This window comes from Tasmannia lanceolata, unplaced genomic scaffold (assembly GCF_043159265.1).
Source record: "Tasmannia lanceolata isolate RefF3 unplaced genomic scaffold, GAP_Taslan_0.1 ptg000002l, whole genome shotgun sequence".
NCBI lineage: Eukaryota > Viridiplantae > Streptophyta > Magnoliopsida > Canellales > Winteraceae > Tasmannia > Tasmannia lanceolata.
Genome location: NW_027518679.1, coordinates 31,232,531 through 31,253,989, shown reverse-complemented (window position 1 = coordinate 31,253,989; position 21,459 = coordinate 31,232,531). Strand labels below are relative to the sequence as shown.

Here is a 21,459-nt window from a genome sequence, read left to right as displayed (position 1 = left end):
TTTAGGATTATGAATTCTTTCAAGGAAATCAAAGAGCTGTTATCGGTTGATGGTATATTGAATTCTTTTCGCAAGGCTGTGGATTCTGAAAAATTGGATGATCATTCAACTAATCAGAAATCGTCAAATAATAGAAGCAAGGATTCATACTCATAGTGTTGATCCTTTAGAAGTAGATTTAAGGGCGACTCTTGCAGCCATGTATAATCAAGAATCTCATCTTTACTTCAGTGAAGAGAGAAGGGATGGGGGGAATCTTTCACTTCTGAAAGTGATGTCATGCTAGATTTGTGGAAGGAGTTGGGTATCCTGTTTGAGGAGGACTAGATTTGGCAAATGCTTAAAGAAATTGATATTCATGAAAAAGTTAGCAACATCCTAGATAAAGAAATCAAAATCAAAAGGAAAGGGCTTCAGGAACTTCAAGGATTGGCCTAGCAGGTGGGAAGGGAATTTTACGCTAAGTTACCATGATTCAGTCAATTTTTTTGGACGCAGGGTGGGTATAATGGTTGTTTTAGTATCTAAGATGTAATGTGTATCTGATATGCTAATCCTTAACAGAAATTTTTAAAAGGGACAAAAAGTAAACCAGAAGGTTTTTGTTTACTTTTTGTCCCTTTTAAAAATTTCTGTTGAGCTAGCAAATAAATTGGTGACAGTACAATGGGATTTCCTTTGGGAAGGAAAAACTAATAAGAGAATTTGACATCTCATGAAATGGAAAAAGGTTTGTAGATCAAAGAAACAAGGATGCATTGACAACAGAGAATTAAGATTGTGAAATCAGGCTCTAGTCAGCAAATGGTTAGGGAGATATGGAGAAGAAAAAGAAGCATTATGGCATAAAATCATTGGGGACAAGTATGGAAAGGGTTGGGGAGATTGGGAGATTAGGAAATCGCTGTTAATTAAAGGTTCGGGTGTATGGTGGTCTATTTATGGTTCTAGCTAGGTCCCTATACGAGCCTAAAGTTATGTCTAGGGTGGAAAAGAGGTGGGTACAAGTTCTGGGACTATTTATGCTTTGATGAGTCCTTATTTCGTACCATGCATTTTTTGCACCTATCTCTTTTAACAACTGATAGAGAAATGAGTGTATGTGATTACATGGAGAGAAGGTGAAATGTCTTTAGAATGGGTCATTAGATTTAAGAAGAAACCTTAAAGATACTGAAATCGATAGCTACACTTCCTTATTTAGCCTGACCTTTCTTTCCTTGAACCCAATGAAAGAATTTGGATACCAGATACCTTACCCATCACAAATTTAGACCAATAAATGATTTAGACGGAATGGCAAAAGGAGTGAATTGGGAAGAACTTGTTATCGGCGACTCCATTCGACTCTAGGATCTGCATTGTGGGACATCTTGTCCCCTCTACTGATACCTTGTCCCAACAGAAACCTTATGGATCTGCACTGTGGAGTTTATGGGATTCTGAATTTTGCTTTTCTTGAGTTAGCTGTATAAATTTTATTTCTATTATTTGTCTTGGGATACCTTGTCCCAACTAGTTCAGTTTGCCCTGCAATAAGCTTTCTGTCATGTTTCCAAAAAAGAAAGAAAAAGAGAGAACCCCTTTTGTGATTCATTTGTTCTTTAAGGCCATGAGAAAGAACACCTCTTAAACTTTTCTTCTGGTTCTGCAAATAGATGAAAACAGGTGCCTATGCAGTCTGTGTATACGACATATTCAAATTTTAAGGTGCCTATACATGCACCATTCATCAGAAATCGCCCCCCACCTCCCAGAATAAGGTGGTGGCTTGCTCCAGATTGCCCATTTGGTGGGACCCACAATGGATTATTTACAGCTCAAAACTGGCTTCAACAGGATGATCCTAACCATCATGTGATAAAGTAATTTTTGGGTTATGACTAATCCAAAATGGACCCACTAGAAGAATGATTTTGATCCTGCTAATATAATCTTACTTCCCTAATGATAAACACATTCCCTTATTTTGATAATGAAACTCCTCACCTTATCAGGAAATCACCTGTGATTTTGACTCCAAAATGATAACGGGTGGGGTAGGGGGAGAAAAAGCTGAAAAGGGTGGAAATATCATTCCCCAATTAATAATTTAAATGCATATTAATCTTTTCAAACTAATTTGAAGATTAATCAATGCTACTGAGATTGGCACTACCATGCTTTGGTAATTGCACTAACTCAGCTTGTCTTTTATTATTTAAACAGCCCATAAAACTCTCAAGCAAATTAGATTCAAAAGACAAGCCAAGTTTGTGTAATTATTAATAGATGATTGTGCGAATATCAGTAGCCTTAATTAATTTACAATAAGATGTTCCGATAAGCGATTTGGAAATCACCATTCACCAAAAAGATGTTCAAAAGAACTCACATTTAGTTTTCAAAGAAGAGACACAGCCACTCTTGATCAATGCTAGTACTCAATTTTTGGGCTCCAGAAGGGGATGTGCAATCCCAGCCATTGATCTTGTAGAACACTGTAGGATGGCCCATAGTCTTACTCCCATGGTGAATAGAAATCCACGAGTAAGAAGAATTACAAAAATCAACGGTTTTTCTTCAAATCATCTAATCTGCTCGATTGTAGGCATCTCGCAGGAATGTGTCTGTTCTTACCTCTAGGCTCTGTTCACTTGTTTTCTAGCTGCAGGAAAAGAAAAGAAAGGAACAGAATCTGACGTGAAAAACTGGAAAAGAAAGGAAAAATACTGTGAGAAAATTCCGTTGTTCACTTGGCCGAGAAAGGGGAAGAAAGTATGCAGGCAAAAGTGATTTTCTCAGGAAAGTGATTTTCCCATCCTTTTGGTGAGAAAATTTAGAGGGAAAGTGCAAGAAAGTTGGTTTTCCACGTCATTATTTATACTGTCCACCTATGTAATTCCGCTTTCCCGAGCAAACAAGTGAATGGCGGAAAATGTCAAATCATGTCCAATCATGGGAAAATCTGGCTTACTTTCTTCTCCTTTCCTTTCTCAAGAAGGCAAGTGAACAGAGCCCTAGCTAATGTTGATCAGATAATAAAATTTTCCACTATACCTCACCCAATTTCTTGTTTACACTCAAATTTCAAATAATTTACACGGCATTTATATTTCAAAGAAGAAGCATTCTATTGAAAGAAAAACCACCTTTTAAATCAAATTTTTAGCTTGGAATAGTTTAATCCAACCACCCTACCAAATGAATGAAAATCTAGAAATGCCACATTTTCTATCCAACGACTATGTCTGGTAGGCCTTGTGTTTATAATATGCAGTCCAATATCCTATACCTAGGTTAGCCTCTTTAAGAGAATATGCTGTGAACAGAATTTCCATACACAAATATGAAAATAAGACTGATTTTAAAAAAGCATATTCAAAACAACAAACAACAAGGTATTTTCCTTCATTTTGTTTTGATGTGTATTCTTCCATCTTTGGAGCTTGACCTTTGCAATTTCGAATGATCCGTTGGATTCATTGTGTTCCTCAAGTTGAAAGAAAACCAATGAATCCAAGAAATCGATATTCAAACGGTTGGATCAAAAGTTATGGGCAAAACAAGAAACAAGAGTTTCAAAACATTGCCACATGATTGTCTGACGACGGGATTCATTTTTCATGTACCCAAAGCTTTAGCAACATAGTATTGTTGAGATAGAGCCCAAACGCACCATTACAGTGAGCATCTCATTTCAAACTGTCATTAGATTTCTCATACATATGAAGTATAAACAACCCCATTTTTCATCAGCTCACGGATATGGCATGTTTATAACTCAGTAGTCAGGCCTTAAATGTCCTGCTCCCTCTTCCCTATATTGTCAAAGTATTGGATTTGAGTCCACAGTTCACATCTAATGTTCCTGTGAGACATTATTCTGCACTCAAATAAATGTATGGTGTTTGCGTACCTGGGAGAAGTTAAACCAGGGGCTCCTTGGCTTTGAAAGCTAATGAGGAAACCAAACTTGGTATTCTTCTTTTTTGAAAATCAGGTTGCAAAGTGACTTGGGGAAAATATTGGAAGTGAAAAAGAGAAAACAATTTGGAATAACTGAATAAAGGACGAGACCTGAGACCTATGTGGATAATGGCAATGATAAGTGAGTTGTCCAAATACAGAGGCTGCATTGGGCAAGGGCAGCCTATAATGATATCCTTCCACAAAGGCGCCAGTATGCTCCGGTGTGAAATAGAGATCTCTCGAAGACCCAAATATCACGCACGAGTACCTAAATAAACACATGGGTAACAGAGATGCATAAATGCAATAGAGAGAAAAAGATTGAAACTCTAGCTACTGGTACTAAATAAACATAGGAATTAAAGATGCATAAATACTTGTAGAGAAACAAAAATTACAAAAAATTCCCAATACTGATAGCCATTTAATGTCTAATTTTCATTTTACGTCATTCAAGTGTGCTAGTATGCAAAACCCGATTGCACTTCTTTTTTTCAGAATAAAAAACTATATTGACGAAAGATATGAAGTAGACTACAAGAGGGAGAGAAAAATGATCTTTGTTTATGAATATGTAATAATGAAGGTGATCTTCATTGCTCAAAAAAGGTTAAGGACATTCGTGGTGACAAATTGACAGCTGTTATCAGTTAAATTAAGATCATTCAAATTCGAGGGTTACTTGAATTTATATACTAGTGATGTTACGAGAGAATGACGAATGATTCAGTAGGGTATGGCCTCATTGTAATAAGATGAAGCATAGCCACTATTACACATGGTCTCCATCTTTGGTTTGATCCGGAAGATCCATCTGATAGGCCATGTCAGTTGGATCTCCAATGGCCCAAAAATCATGCCGATTGGACAACCCTAACATTCAAACGGTGTAATGTTTCACAAAACGTAGACTATTACAAACCAACTAGACCATAAGAACGTATCAAAGGTAATTTCATTCAATGTGAATTCAATTTATATGGATATTATTAAATTTCTGCCTGTTTGTATATCCACTGCATCCAATTAGTGCACTGTTGCATTGTCAAATCATAGAATATTACATTCTAGTTAGATTGTAATAAGGCACCAAAGGAGATTTCACTCATTGCAATTTCAACTTATATTGATATTATTAAATGTCTACCTGTTTGGAAAATCACTACATTTTCTTCTTCCAAAGTCAATATCCCTTTACATGCCATCTCTCTCTTCCCCCCCGCCCCCCCTCTCTCCCCTCTCTAATGTTTGCCTGTTTCGATAACCACTACAATCTTCTTCCAACCCCACCATTCCCCTTTCCATGCTATCCACCCTTTGCTCTCCCCCTCGTCAATGTTTGCTTATCTGGGCAACCACTACATTTTCCCCTTAAAAAGCCAAAACCACTTTTGCAAGGAAGAGCAGAAAGAGAAGAAAAAGCAAGTCCCCAACCCCAGAGGAGAAGTACAACAAAATTCCTAGGAGGCCCCCATATTGGGTTATTATCGTCGGTCACAATATAAGAAATTGGGTTAATATCGTCGGTAATGATCCTCAGGTCACTCAACTGAGAGAGAGAGAGAGAGAGAGAGAGAGAGAGAGAGAGAGAGAGAGACTACAGCAAAAATAAATAATACAGTAGGGCCCACAATATTCAATGGTCTAAAGACTCTAAACCATTCATTTGCTAGGCCCAGGTCATAGATAGGTCATGCCTTGAATAGAGTGATCCTAACCCTTTGACTAATGTGGCTCAAAGATTGATATTAGAGCTTTTAAAATTAGTGGATCCCGCATTATTTGGTGATCTAAATTATTCATTTCTCGGACCCAAATAAACAAGTTGTGCTCCTAAAATCATCTCTCATAAGATGATCCTAATGTAACTTTTTTTAATAGTAGCCAATTTTATTGAAAAAACAAGACTGAGATGGTCAGGTTCAAATAGGAAAAAGAGCGGAAAGCGGAAGGTACAACAATGGGGCAAAAATAGATAGCAAACAAAAGAACGTCACGGAGGAAGATCGTCGAACAAAGAGCATGGCCTATTTGAGTTGGAGCCCTAAGGAAGGAAATTAAGAACATTCGCATGTCTTGATGACAAAGTGGCAAAGTTGTAGACTTTCTTTGAATCGTAACTCCTTGGAGTTCTTCCAAAGCTACAATTTTTTAGGTGTCATAATATCCTTCGATGAGATAGGCTTTCTTGGATCCCATTGAGATAGAAAATTCCAATGAGGCAGATATCAGAGTGGTCCTCCAAGGCATCAGTATTACAAATCCCTCCCTCATAGACAGAGCGATGGTAGAAGGGGACTCCCTTAATGTGATCAGGTGGTTAAATGGTAGTCTCCCTCTCCCATGGCATTTTGCCTATTGGTAATATGAAATTATGGACCGAGTGACGGGTTCTTCTATATCGTTACACCATGATAGAAGACCAGCTACTACAGAGGCAAATAGGCTAGCAAAGGCAAGGGTTGAGATGAAGAGCCTAGAGATATATTATTTTCTTTCATTTTCCCACCTTGTGGGACATCCAATGTACTTTCATTTTTCTTTCTTTGTTTTTATTGTATTGCTCTAACCAACTCAGCCACCCCACCCCTCCCCTTCTTGCTTTCTTTCTGCTTTTAATGGAATTCGTTACCATTCAAAAAAAAAAAAAGTTAACTCGTTTATTCGTCAGTTTTAGAAATGTGTTTCATTCATACAATAGAATATGGGGTAAAATTAGATCCTTGTCTTTGCTTGTGGAGCCTTCTCTAGATGAATACCTATCCATCCACATATATATATATATGTTAAGCTAGTGTGTAGAGAACTCTCTAAACATATGTGTAGGAACCGTTCTCTCTCTCTCTCTCTCTCTCTATATATATATATATATATATATATATATATATATATATATATATATATATATATATATATATATATATGTGGATGAGAAAACTGTTGGTGAGCTTTTAAGCGCACCATTTTTTTGGTGCGCTTAAGTTGTTATAACGCCTCCCATTGGTGCGCTTAAGCGGGACCCAAACATTTAAACGAATGGGAGGCGTTATAACAACTTAAGCGCACCAACAATTTTTTCTCTCTCTCTCTCTCTCTCTATATATATATATATATATAATTATATATAAAAAATATAAATATATACATATACATACATAAAAGTATGTACTGCTACTCAAAAAAAAAAGTATGTACTGCTATGTACCACTGATTCCATATATATATATATATATATATATATATATATATATATATATATATGAGAAAACAGTTCATGTGCTCGAGTGCAGATAGCTTATATGCGCTCGAGCGCAGGAAACAAAGGTGGGCCCACAGTTTTTTGGGTGATCCTAGGCATTCATTTGAAAGGCCCCATCATGGATGGGGTGTGTACCAAAAATCAGCTCCATTGGGCAGATTTGTCGACAAACAGTGTCTGTCCATTTTTCCTCCACTTTTGTATGGGTTAGGATGATCCTATGGACCTGATTTTTGGTACACACCCTATCTATATAAAGGCCTTCCAAATGAATGCTTTGGATCACCCCAAAAAATGTGGGACCCATGTGTTTGTAGCACTCTAGCTCATAAGCTATATGAGCTCAAGCTCACGAACAGTTTCCCATATATAGTGAGTGATGTAACATTTTATTTGTATATTTTAATCATACGCTGCATATGTTGTCTTATGCTTACTATTACTCCAAGTAGCGGTCAGTTTTGGATAGACAATCAGCCCAGTTTTGGATAGAAAACCACCACATATCAGCCTCAGCAGAAAGAGAAGAAAAAAGATTAGGCAAATCCAAGTCGAAGCAATTAAACAGGCGAGCTCACAACATATTAATTTGTAAGGAAGTTCCTACAACAATGCATCAACCCATTAATGGCGTCCTCACAGTAGAAAGGTATTTTTATCTTATTTTTAAGCCATTTCAGAGAAAACGAAGAACTTCAATCTTCTCTTGTAGAAGCTAAAGACAACCAATATGATGAAGTATATAATGCTTCTTTAAGTTTAATTATAAACATAAAATAATGAATACTAATCTTGGAGCATCATCATTATAAAGAGAACAATGAGTGTAATATATTCTTCATACCTCTTTTGATTTATCTCCTGAGACGACATTACCTTTTGAATCATATGCCTCAAACTTCTGCAAGAAAATGAAAAAATTAAACAGTGGTGAAGAGCTCATAAGATGATACTTAATAACAAAATAAATACATGGCGGCAATGAATCTAGCAAGGTTAAAGCATGCCTTGACATATACAGACAGGCAAAACTATAAAAAGGAAGGTATGGTATATGCCAAAAGAAAAGGAAGCAACGACATTGTGGTTTCAACTGAAAAGAAGGGTCATCAAAGAATAGAACCAAAGAGGAGGCACGGAAATCATTCTAGAATTACTAACCAAAGACCCAACTAACATGCATAGTCTTCCCTGCTTGGAGTAAGCAAACATGATCCTTTTATTTTTATTTATTTATTTATTTATTTGAACGGTAAAAATGGTCCTTTAATGTACAACTCGTGAATATTTCAGTCAACTGCCATTACTTTTGGCTTGCAACTAACACAAAGCACATGAGAGAACATGTTCCTGGTGCTGATCATGTTGCTGCTCTTTGATTTGTCCTCTCTGGTTGTTTTTGTTCTTGCTGGTCTTTGACCTCTTCGTGTTTTCTTAATAAAATCGTCAACAACTCAACTAAGCCTTGATGCAAATATTAGGCCTAAATAAGTGGCATATTTGCCAATTAGTATTTTATTAGGCGTATTTTAGTCATTTGGTTATTTAGAGTTCTTATTTTAGTAAGGCTTTTTTAAGAGTTCATGTTTTCGTAGGTTACTATTTCCTAGGTTGTTGTTTGCCTATTTATAGGCTTCTTTACAACTTATTTTGTTACTTTGATGATTATTGAATGAATTGAGATTCTCCCTTCTAATTTCCTCTCTTCTTCTCCCCCAAGTCTTCTTCTCCTCTTTCTCTTCTATTCGTCTTTTCTTCTTCCCTAAATTCGTCTCTTCTTCAGGTTATTTTCATCTCTTCTTCCCCTATTCTTCTAATTCTATCCCCTTTCCTCAATTTTTCTTCACGGTGCTACATCAAGCCTTTGTCCCAAACTAGATAAAATCTCGTCAACATTAAAAAAAATTATCACCAAGAAAAATGATACTAGAGTCCAGTAGAAATTCAGTCTACCATTCTTATCTGAATATGATATTTCTTGCATGCATTAGGCAGGCTACTCAATAAATAACTAAACATCAGTTGTGGCAGCTTACACAGCTGTAACCAGCTATGAAGGACTCAGGAAACAGCAGCTTCTATGCAAATGTTTATGATAAAAGCAAGACCATAAAATCCAAATGCAAACCTGCTTAGACACGAATTCGATTGTAAGCTGTATGAAAGCTTTGTTGAGATCCTTTTTATCAATGCTAATCTGCAAAACAGAGGATGTATGGTTGGCCTCGACGAAATAGGAGTGTTTGGTATTGCAACCCCAAAAACAAATTATTTGTAGTAAACAGCCTAAAATAAATATATTTGGACAGAAATATATTATTATATATTGAATTCTCTACCAATAGAATGTGATTACTTACCATACGAGCTCGTAGTGTCCGTATTTTAACAACTGGTACAATCAGTTCCCAGTAGACAGAACTCCACATAGATTCTCTTTGTTTGATTTCATTCTTGAGGGCCTACCATTGTAAAGCCAGAAAAAATAACAGCAGGAAAAATAAATATGTAAACAAGAGCAGACTCCTAAATTAAAAAAAATAACAGCGGGAAAATTAAATAAGTAAATAAGAACAGACTGCTAAATTTAGAGATGGAATTTACAGAAGGCTGAAAACTGCTGAAAACTACAAGTACGAATAAAAAAAATGTCTGGAAGACAAGGTCACAAATAAAGAACATTAACTTACAGAGTACATGTTCTCTGTAACTGCTTTCCTTAATGAAGTTTTATCCCCATTTGCCATTAGAGAGTTTATCTGAAACAATTTGTAATGCGGAATCAGAAAGGCAAGCTATTTTATAAGTTCGAAAGAACATGCCAAGTAATTATATAACTGCTACATAGAGCAGTGACCCACGTTAAAAAATCATCCCGGTAACCCATACCACCTGTACGATGATCTGAAATCAAATCCTCATTCCAGTGGCCCGCTAACAAAGCCAAACAAAATAGAAATGGGAACGATGATTTAGCCGACACTTTGAATTTTATTGCTGACACACGTGTCCGACACAACACGCATCTCTACATGTGTCGACACTATTTTCGACATTTTTCAACGTGCTGCTAGAAGCTTTGAATTGTCAGAGTTAATATGGGCGTGTCGACATGTTTTTGTGCCATGTCAAGTGTGACAGTCTGTTTTATTATTGAATATTGTGTTTACCTCTTTTATTATTATAGCTTCTTTTTACTATAAAATCTTTTGTTAACTCTTTCTAACAAATATTTGTTGTTATATCCCCTCCCATAAACCTAAAAACCCTAAACAAACTCTTTTTCCAATATTATATTCATTGTATCATATTGGTCTCCCTTTCTTGTTGCGTATTGGAGACCAAAGAAAACCAGATTAAATTGATGAATTCCTCGTTATTTGATTATATCATGTTTGTTTTAGATTATAATTGATTAATCCTGAGATGGGATTTGCTAGCTTTTATTGCATAAGGCATTTTGCGGATGGCCTGCTGCATGTGAGAGCAGCCACACACTTTTCATCAGGTTTTGTCTTCATTCACGAGGTGGCTGCTCTCACATGCAACAGGCCATCCGCAAAAGGACTTCTGCGATAGACGCTAGCAAATCCCTCCTGAGATTTATTAGTTTTTTAAATGAATACCGTATTTATATTGTTGCAAAATATGTCATTTCTAGATTTTTAGGGGTTGGCATTTCAGATACTCCGTATCCATGTCAAAACTCGGCACACGAATCCATATTCACAAATCATGATTACATATAATCTTCGTTTTAGCCGTGCCCCCGTTTCTAAATTTTGGGGGTTTGCCGTATCCGACACTCTGTCTTTGTCGACATGCGACACTCGTGTCCATGTCCACAAATTATGGAATTCATTTTTCTGTTATGTGAAGAAAAATAAAGACAGCCAGAAGTTCTACCTATAGTCCATTTCAAAAACAAAAACAAAAACAAAAACACTACCTATAGTAGTCTCCATAATATTTCTTCTTAAGAATTAAAGTATATATCTAAAAAAAGGCTATTTAGATGCAGATGAGATGTTGATAGTTATGGGACTTCCTGTTGGTATTTTAGAAAAAACACCATGGATGATTAAAATAGAAAGCAACTTTGGGGGCCATCGGGTAACCTCAGCAATTCTTTTTAAAGATATCCCTCTCAAACCAATCCTCCATTTCACCCTTTCAATTTAAATACAAGAATCCTATTCAACTCCAACAGCTCCTCTCAAACTTGAGCCTTCCACTTTTTCCTGCTAGGATACCTTGACTGCACTCGTTAACATGATCACCGGGTCACCGTTATAGCTTCCTTGCCCTTGAACGGCTCTCCAGCACCAAGGATTGCCTCATCCTCTACCTCGTATGCCATGTATCTATTCATATAGTGTCACCCCCTCCCCCAAAATGTATCTAAGATCACCCAATCACAGTCTATATCCCTCATTGCCAGCCCATATGGCAGACAACAGACATAGGGGCCAGCCATCTCTCCTACCGACACACAGAGTGTCATTAGGTTGTCTGCTCATCTTGCACCAAAATAAGTGTGTCTTGATTTTGATAGACTCAAGGGAAGCTTTATAAATAAGTTAGATAAGTTGGAAGTAGGAAAGCTGGTTGCTCAAAGATCAATGGATTAAGAGGAGAATTACCGTCAATTTTACCAAGTTGATGCAACTTAACTAGAATTGCATCAATTGGCTAACATCAAATCTAATTAGATGTTGAGAACAAGCGCTCTGACTATCATGTTTACAGAGGTCCTACTCCATAATGTGAAGGTAGAAAGATAGAGAAAAGAGGAGTGTATACCAGGACTTGTGAGAAGTATTGATATCATGAAACTTGTCAATGTACTAGAGACCTAGCATGTACGAAATAGCAACTTATTGGCAGGTAGACAAGGAATTGCAACTCCCCAACCGGCCCCAAGTTTCCTAAATCAAATACATAACTTGCTGCATAAAAAAAATTTGAATGGTTGCAGACATATTAATAAAAGAAGACCGAGATGGTCGATATAAAAGGAAAGAAAAACAAAGAAAGGGCAAAACAGAAGAAACAGGATGAAACAAACAAATCAGGGTGGCAAAGAATCGAATAATTCTAAAAATTCCTTATCCATCCTTGCCCTCGCAACACTATCGGCCATTTCATTTGCTGGTCTTCTACATGATGAAAAAGAAGTGACGAAGAGCTGGCCCAATCACGAATCTCATAAAAAAATAGTCAAATCTCCAAGGATGATGATGAGAACTACTAAGCCATCGAATTGCATTCAGAGAGTCTCCTTCAATCAAGACTTTCTTCATCTAACAACTTTATGCCTTGACACACTGCACGCACCTCCGCCTCGCTTGCATCGGCTATACCAATGGGTCCTGCAAAGCCTAAAGAACCTCCCCTAACTCATTTCTAAGGACACCCCAATCTCAGCCGGCCCAGGCTTCGCTCCAGAAATTTTTAAAACACAAAACCCTCAGGATGAACTTTCACAAAGTGCATAGTAAATTCTAATCGTGAAACAATAGATTAGATAGTTATCATATGGTGTATGTGAGCCCACAATCAGCATTTATTAATTCTGTTCCATCTCTATTGGTGGAACTACATGAACGGTTTCCTGTGAATAAATTGAAAAAAGTCTTCGATGTTATGTGGCCGTTACTCTAAAATATGCTTAGAGATTATCAGACCAGCCAATACCGATATTTACATGTAAGAAAGCATGCACCATGCATCCTTTCTAAATAAGAAAGTATGCTATCATGCACCTGTAGGAAAGCATATAATCGTGCACCTATAAGAAAACATATATCACAGTATCATGCATCTTAGAGGCATCTAAAAATGGTAAATGCATTACAATTAAGTTGATTGCACAATGCGATGCGCTACCGATTATAAACTTAGTACAACTTGGAATTAAGTTTTCACCATGAACTGAGAGGTACCAAAGTTGATTCAGTAAAAGAAAAGAGCAAAAATATAAAGGCAGACCTCCTTGTATAGTTGTACAGCCTCTAAGTAGAATGTTTTCTTTGAATATCCCGATATTTTCCTTAACTTTGCAACAGCATATGCATTCCTAAGCTGTGACAAAAGGAGCAAACTCAGAATGCTACTGACATTTTCTTCAAAATGCCAATAGTAAGCAAAGAGGCCTACTAGACTAAAGCTGCACCTGCAAAACAAAAAAAGAGGCCCTACTTCAAAGAGTAAGAAGGCCCTCAAAGAACATGAATCTTATTCATGAACTATGGGTTGATCAAGAAACGAAACCTTGGTGTTTAGTATTCAATAGAATAATAGTAGGGAGACTGTTATTTCAACATCAAAGTCACTTGAGATATGTTGCTTGGTTAACACAAATCACACAGAATGAAAAAAAAAATAGCATGCTTATAATTTTATTTTCCAACTCTCTGATTGTTGTTATATTTTTAGTCTTTAAAATTTTTAAACACATCACAAAAAGCCTATACTTGCAACAACTTGATGGGGGATCATCCACAACAAGAAGGCAATGAACAAATGAATGAAATAAATACTTTGACGCTTACGATCTTGTGTGGATGTGACTTCCATTGCTCTTAGACATGGGTGCGATGCTCATAATCTAGCCATTAGTGTGATGTCTTGGTGTCATTGGTGCAATGCCTTTGGTGAGTTACTGATGTGATGTCCTAACATATCTTATTTCTAAGTGCTTATATATTATTCTTTTAATTTCTCCCTTCAATGTCTTTTCTCCTATTATTCAAATCTTCATTTTCTCACTTCACATAGATCAATTTTTTTTTTGAATGGTTTTCGTACAGATCAAATCTTAGTCCTGGAATTTCATTTTTTTTAATAGCCAGTCCTGGAATTTTATAAAACTGAAGAAATTATAAATTGGCTCAATTCCTAAATTTAGTAACTTTTTTCTTAATCCAAAAATTAATTTTGTGATCCACTGATCAGCCTTGCTTTTCGTATTGCTATTCTTGATTTTAGAACCCTTAACCAAACCCTCATAAATCGACTTTAACCTTCATAACGGTCACTTCCCATTGTTCCTTAATTTTCGCCCAACCCGTCCTGCATCAAGTTGGTATTAGAGCTATGGTGAGTACATTGTCTTGTAGAAGTAGGATTTCTATGGAAGAAATCACAATGGATGACATCGGTTCGAAATAATGAAATTCTGTTTCGATAACTCCAAGATTTTATTTCTAGAGAAATGTGACGCTTTTCTAGCTTGGTATTGTGGCTCCATCAATAACATATCTAGGTTGGTGAGATGCTCTTCTAGTTGGGATTTAATTTGACCCAAGCGGGAAGGCGATGCATGAAAGAATGATCTCTAAAGGATAGATGAACCATTTTTCGATAATACATGGAAGATGGATCCGATTTCTCTACTCAGCAGCATTGAGTTCTTTCTAGTTAGAGAGTATGATAGGGGACCATCCATAACAAGAAGGCAATGAACAAATGAATCAAATAAAGAATTTGAAGCTGAATTCTGATGGTATAATTGGGGTAACCTGGGAACAACAATTCTTGCTGTCGCTTGAACTGTAAGGAAAATATCACTTTCTTATGCTGGTTTGCAAGAGAAGTGGGAAATGTGCATAGACGGTTCCTTTTGGGGTTTTCTGGCAGACAATTGTGGGTGATTAAAATAATTTCATAAGACTAAAATTGGATGGATAGCTTTTGGATTCCTGCAGGTTGTTCCATGAGGCTCTTTAGTTTGTCGTTTCAATTTGAAAGGTTCAGTTAGCTCGTATCTTTAGGAAGTCAAATCAATAGATGATGAGTTGGTGCACATTCTTCATTAAAAAAAGTGCAAATAAAGTTGTAGAAACAAAATTTCATCTGAAAGCCAAAAAAATAATGGAACTGGTATCAAACAGGAGGCTATAGACAGAATGTAATAAAATAAGGTGTTGCCAGATGAGGAACACCTAAAAAAGTGGTTCAAGAACTATGTCGCCAACCTGACATTTTCTGACAATAATAACACAAAGAAATAATAATTAGATAATATTCTACTACCAAGAAAAAAAATGCATTAACCAACACAAAATCTGATTCAATAATACAAAACCAACAACCTTTCACCGAAATAAGAATCATTATTGCATTCGCCATTCCACACCATTGACATTTTAACGAAATCGCACAAAAAGTTCAAATAGTTGCATCAACTTAACTAAGGGTAAGTTCAAAACTTCAAATAGTTGCAAGCACATAGAAGAACCTGAAATCAACAAGAGGAATTTCACACCATCAAGAAACAACGCATTACCTCCAAAATAAAGTCATCTTTTGTTCTTCTCCAACCACTTCTTGTGAACCATCTAATTGAGAAATTACCAAAGTCACAATAAGAAAAAATGATGATATTACTACTCTACAAGCCAAAGGAATAAATGCGAAAGAAGATTTGTTTTTTTTCTTGTAAAGGTTGAATTAAGGCCTTCCAACAAAAAATAAAAATGACAGGTAAATAAGAAAAAAGGAGGGAACTTTCACTGACAAAGAACAGGAAATATAAAATTCATGAGTCCATAGGAAATATATAATGCAAAGCAGCTCTGTATTGAAAAGAGCTCAAATGTGCACTTCACAATCAGCTAACCCAACAGACAACTAGAATTGAGGTTCCAACCTAGGACCCAGTCCCATCTAGCACAATGCTGAGAGCAGTTTCAAATTAGCTAATAGTTTGCAAGATTCATAGTCGAGTTAAAGAATGAATTTACAATTAGAATATAACACTTATTTTAGTTTCCTTACTGCATGCTGAAAAGCCCAAATATCATATTTAAAATGTCACAAATACCATCATAAGTACCCGTATTTGTGCTATAGATTTCTAAACTTCATAAGCGGCATAAATGTTTGCAAGTTCCCACCTATTAAAGGAATCTGGGAGATCAACTATAAGACCAAAAGAGTACTAAGAATCATGGAGCAAATTTTGGTTGGTTTTGAACTCTATCGATTGGAAGCTATAATTTTTCTTCTTCTCTTGATAGATAAAAAAATTATGAAAAAAATTGAAATGAAAACAAAACTACACGAGCAGAGATTGGCCAAAGAAAAGAAACTAAAACTTAGGACACACATGTAACTCCTTTATATTTGTCTAGCCATTTCTAATAGAATCCAAATTAAGTGGGATTGCTATAGCTCAGAAATTTTACATTTAATTACTTGGGTGCACACGTAACTTGTTTACTTAATTTTGTTGATTACTCAAATTATATATCGCAAGTTTAGTATATATTCAATTTATGGATTATGTGACGTTTTCAATCATATTTATTAGGGTCCCAAAAGGACCAAGGCTAGGAAGAAACCCTAATTGCAAGAAGTCTTAATTGCTTTAGGTAAGGATCAAGAACGTGCTCGACATAGAGATCACTAATACCCAGAAACAATAACTAAAAAAAAAGTCATAATGTAAACCCTGAATAAATGGGACATCGATGGCCTGGGTGTAACACAAAGAAATCCCATAAGGGATCGTAGTACTGCTCATAAAATCATGCTTAATTCCAGAGTTTAAAGAAATTCGATGAACTAGTGCTGGTGCGGCTGCACAAAAATTAGGAATCCATCTTCAAATTATGTTGGAAGTGGGAAATGGGAAATTGTCTTGGTGGGATCCATGAATTGTGATTGACAGACTTCTCAGAACATGAATTCGATATTGTTATTGGGTTCTCAAATACCAATTAAAACTCCTAAGTACATACACATAATTTACAGAATAAAATCAAACCTACAGCTTATTACGAATGGTTAGTACCATCTATATCATTCAAAAAAATGGTTAGTACGGTAGTACGATCTAACCAAGTTAAATTGCTTCCACACCATAATGAAATGCCAAACAAAATCTCCAAGAATTTGAAAAGAAGAACAAAAAATGGTATCCAACCTTTTCCAAAATGGGATGGGCTCCCGAGGCTTATATGGCTCATACACAATTCCAGGACTCACCATGGACACTTTCAGAGCCCCCTACATAGATAAAATATTAAGGAACGTCAGTAGGATCAACTATACTAGAATAGAGGAACATAGCCATATCATTATCTTACTGAAAACCCAAAACAAGAAAACTAGTAAAAACACACGAAATTTTCCACAGTTTGCAAAGGAGTCTCCTCACATTCAATTTGCAAAGGAAAAGAGAAAGGAATGACGGGCGTTTGATCTATTATTATTATTATTATTAGTTCATTGACTTGTACATGTGGGCCGTATCAATTGAATGTGTTTTGATTTGGGAGGGTGTTTTGAAGTCATACGGTTCTTTTAAGTTGGAATTTTAAGTTTGTTTTTAGATTGGGGGTAGTATATGTTTTATAAAAGCTCCTTTCAGTTATTTTATGTGGTTTTGTAGGCCCTATAATTGTAAAACATGAATAATTTTTTCGGGTTTAACAGGTGTCTTTTAGGTTAGGTTAACTCGCTTTAGAAGTTTAGGTGAAAGTCTAGAATGCAATAAAGGAAGGACAAGGGTTCACTGGCTGAGGCAATGTCTCTATTTTGCCATTTAAAAAAAAAAAAAAAAAAACAAGGGTTCCGAGGGATATAAAAGTTCTTTTGATATATCTAGAGAGAATTATTGGATTGAAGAAATAAAAGTTCATCTTCTTGAGTAATTCTCAAATTTGATGGTGTGAAGCCCATATTTTAAAATAGTGTGACGCAATTTGTTCAAATATACAAGCTTTTGTCAGCTCTGGCTTGAAAATTTTGCTATCATCAAGAATTTATGTTGGGACAATTTTCTGAATTCTCCTAACTAGTTATTGCTAGATTTTTACAGAGGGTTTTAGTTGGAAGAAACCAGTGGAGGGGGGGGTATTCAATTAGTATCGAATAGTATAAGTTATTGGGAATTTTTTTTTCCTACATTGCTAATGGTGGGTGTATAGCTCTTAGTTTGTTGCTTACTATGCCATGTTATGAAAGACTGCACAAAAGGCATTGCAGGATTTGCCAATGTGTACTTACAAATGGCAAGGGAAATGACATCCATGGTGTGCTAAGTGCTTGTCAAAACTGCTTATATCATTGGATGGAAGTTGTTTATAAGTATAAGATGCCACAACATGCTCCAAGCTTTAAATCCCCCTTAAATTAAGTTAAAGTGTGCTTAATTGATACCATTAGTAGGGGATCTAGGCTCCTTTGTCTTTGGTGAGGGTGAGGGTCCTACTCTAGACAAGCAAAGTCTGACTGTGAACACTTTATCTGCTCTCTAGTATGTGAGTTCATTATGGCCACTCGAGCATGATCTTTCACATTTGGGACTAGCCAACCAAAGTCTTCTTTGCATTGAAGGGCATTCCCGTGATGTTGTTTGATGGGGAAAAAAGCAACTGTCCTACGAGGAATAAATGTCTTATGTTTGAAACCATCTACTTGACCATCTCGGTTGGTTTCCTCATCTAATATATTCTGCTACTTTTAAAAAAAAATGTTTGGAACCATCTATACTCGCTTCATATCCTCCAAATTATTCGGTTCACTCATGTGCCACTAGAAGAAAATTCAACAATTGTCACTTCAAGCAATCAACAAGTAAATTGTAGTGGGAAGTATATATGGAGTTCCTTGCTCGAAGATTTCCAGCAACAAAAGAAACTACAATCCAAGAAAGTCTAAGTCAGGCTTATGAATCAAGTGAGATAAGGAAAACACAATCCCGACCTTTAGTCAATAAATCCCCTTGCTTTCACATCTTTCTTTTCAAAGAAATCCCAAATCATTCACATTAGAACTTCCTTGTGATTGATAAGAAAAAAAAAGGTACCTACCGACTTTCGTATTTGAGGAGGTGCTTTCACTTGTGTTGATGCTGACCTTGTATCATTTAAGGATATTGATAATTTAGTGACCTGTGTACAAAAAAAGCATGCATGCATCAACGAGAAATTTCAAAGTTCAAACTCCAAACACTTAAAAAAAAATATCGATATGCATACTTCCAACCTCAAAAGCAAAACACAATCCAGAAAGAGAAATAAGCAAAAGAAGCATTTTCACAACAGATACTGCAACCTCAAAATCACATCCCAATGCATACACGGATGAAAGAGACGCAATTGTGTACAGAATAACTTCACCTACAGAACTAAAGAGTCATCAATATTAAAAACAAGTACCATCAAAGAATGGCGTGGCGTTGCTATTCCCACATTCTGAGTAAATGGGCCCCATCCCTTAAGTGAGTACGTAACAATGCTTCGGAAATCTTGTCCTGAATCGACCACATTTTCAAAATCACAGTCAAACAAACAAAACCACCATTTGAAATACCATATAATTTAGCATTCTTTTCTAGTGTCATAACCAATAGACCGTAAAACAAAATTAAAATTAACAAAAAGAAAAAAGAAAACCTATATATCATAACGCGTGGAATCAGATTACCCTTCACACCCGAAATCGAATAGCTTCCAGAGCTTCCAAACCTAAAAATCATAACAGTTACAACTAAGACGATTCCATGTAACGCAAACAGAAATTGAAAAATAATTGTAAAATAAAATAAAATCCATTGCACTTCGCCCATTGCCCAGGCTTTAAAAAAATGAGATGCTCTTGCAAACATAATTTTACACAGTTTTTTATTATAAAAAAAAAAAAGTCTCAAAACATGTGTAAGAGTCTCAAAATATGTGTAAATTGATGTTTGCAAGAGCATTTAAATGCTCCTTAATGAGTGCCCTAAGCAAAACCCTAAGGAGCCGTTTGGATACAAGGATTTTATAATGAGAATAGAGTTCCTAAGGTGTCACCTCATATAGCTTATATGAGGTGGCGCTCACAAAACATAAGGGGCCCACATTTTTGGGGTGATCCAAACCACTCATTTGAAAGGCCCTTAGATGGATATGGTGCCTACAAAAAATCAGGTCCATAGGATCATTCTAACCCTTCCATTTATGGAGGTTAAAAATTGGCAGATTTATGGAGGTTTATACCCATCCATTTCAACCTTCACAAATGGAAGTGTTAGGATGATCCTATGAAGTTGATTTTTTGGGCACACCCTATCTATGTGAGGGCCTATCAAATGAACGCTTTGGATCATCCAAACAAAGTGGGCCCCTTATGTTTTTAAGCGCCACCTCATATAAGCTATATGAGGTGACACCTTAGGAACTCTATTCTCTTTTATAATAGTGGAATGTAAATTCCTGGAATTTTTTTTTTGGAAATGGTAAATTCCTGGATTTTACAAGCTAAAACCTGGATTTTATATGCTAGAACCAAGATTTCACAAGATACATGTTTTAGATAGGTTTTAGCTTATATTCATGTTTTAATTAGGTTTTAGCTTATAAAATCTTAGGTTTTGCTAGGTTTTAGCTTATAAAATCTAGGTAAAGCTTATAAAATCTTAGGTTTTAGCTTATATTCATGTTTTAATTAGGTTTTAGCTTATAAAATCTTAGGTTTTGCTAGGTTTTAGGTTATAAAATCTAGGTTTTAGCTTATATTCATGTTTTAATTAGGTTTTAGCTAATATTCATGTTTTAGTTAGGTTTTAGCTAGGTTTTAGCTTATAAAATTCATGTTTTAGCTTATAAAATCCAGGTTTTAGCTTGTAAAATCCAGGATTCTACAATCCTCGATTATAAAATCCATGTATCCAAACAGCACCTAAAAAAATGAATAATCTAACTACTTTCAAGATAAAGAAGAAACATTCGAATGCGAATCATCAAACCTTCAGTACTACATTTTCACAAATGAGAAAATAAAATAAAAATTAAGAAAAAAAAAACAAAAATACGAACATAGATCTGTCTATAGCTTACAGAGATGAAAGTTCTCGAACTTCAAGAGATCGATAGAGATGTCGGATCGTGTGCGATTTTAGAAAAGCCATTGATGATTACTGGTTCTCTTGAAGAATAGTGTAAAATCAGAAAAGATCATAAAAAGATATACAAAAGCTAGGGTTTTCTTAAAGGAGATGAAACGAAGGGGTTCGCATTTTTCCTCTCCGAAATTGCAGTAAGCACGTTCAAAGAGCTTCTTTATAAGTCTGGCTTAAATTACGAAAAAATCTCTTAATATTGACAAAATGACGGATTGTAGTTATTCCATAAAAGGGAAAATGATCCAGAAACAAGCCTCAAATTTATGAAATTATGTGCGGATACTGGTTCCTAAACGTAGGGTGTCGTACAGTCTAAAAGACCTTTTTACAATCAAGTGCATGAATAAAGGAT

The 21,459-nt window shown here is 35.8% G+C and overlaps 1 protein-coding gene across 1 annotated transcript; it reads right to left on the bottom strand.

The window, feature by feature from the left end:
• Positions 1-3,547: 3,547 nt before the first annotated feature.
• On the bottom strand, positions 3,548-21,251 carry LOC143866965 (Mitochondrial inner membrane translocase complex, subunit Tim44-related protein). Its single transcript, XM_077376057.1, has 12 exons — positions 21,043-21,251; positions 19,649-19,689; positions 19,381-19,475; positions 19,033-19,113; positions 17,142-17,224; positions 15,501-15,552; positions 13,202-13,294; positions 9,901-9,969; positions 9,571-9,672; positions 9,339-9,407; positions 8,055-8,111; positions 3,548-4,219 (listed from the first exon to the last, which is right to left on the bottom strand). The coding sequence occupies exons 1-12, from the start codon at positions 21,111-21,113 to the stop codon at positions 4,133-4,135; spliced, it is 900 nt and encodes a 299-aa protein (XP_077232172.1). The 5' UTR covers positions 21,114-21,251; the 3' UTR covers positions 3,548-4,132.
• Between the last annotated feature and the right edge of the window lie 208 nt (positions 21,252-21,459).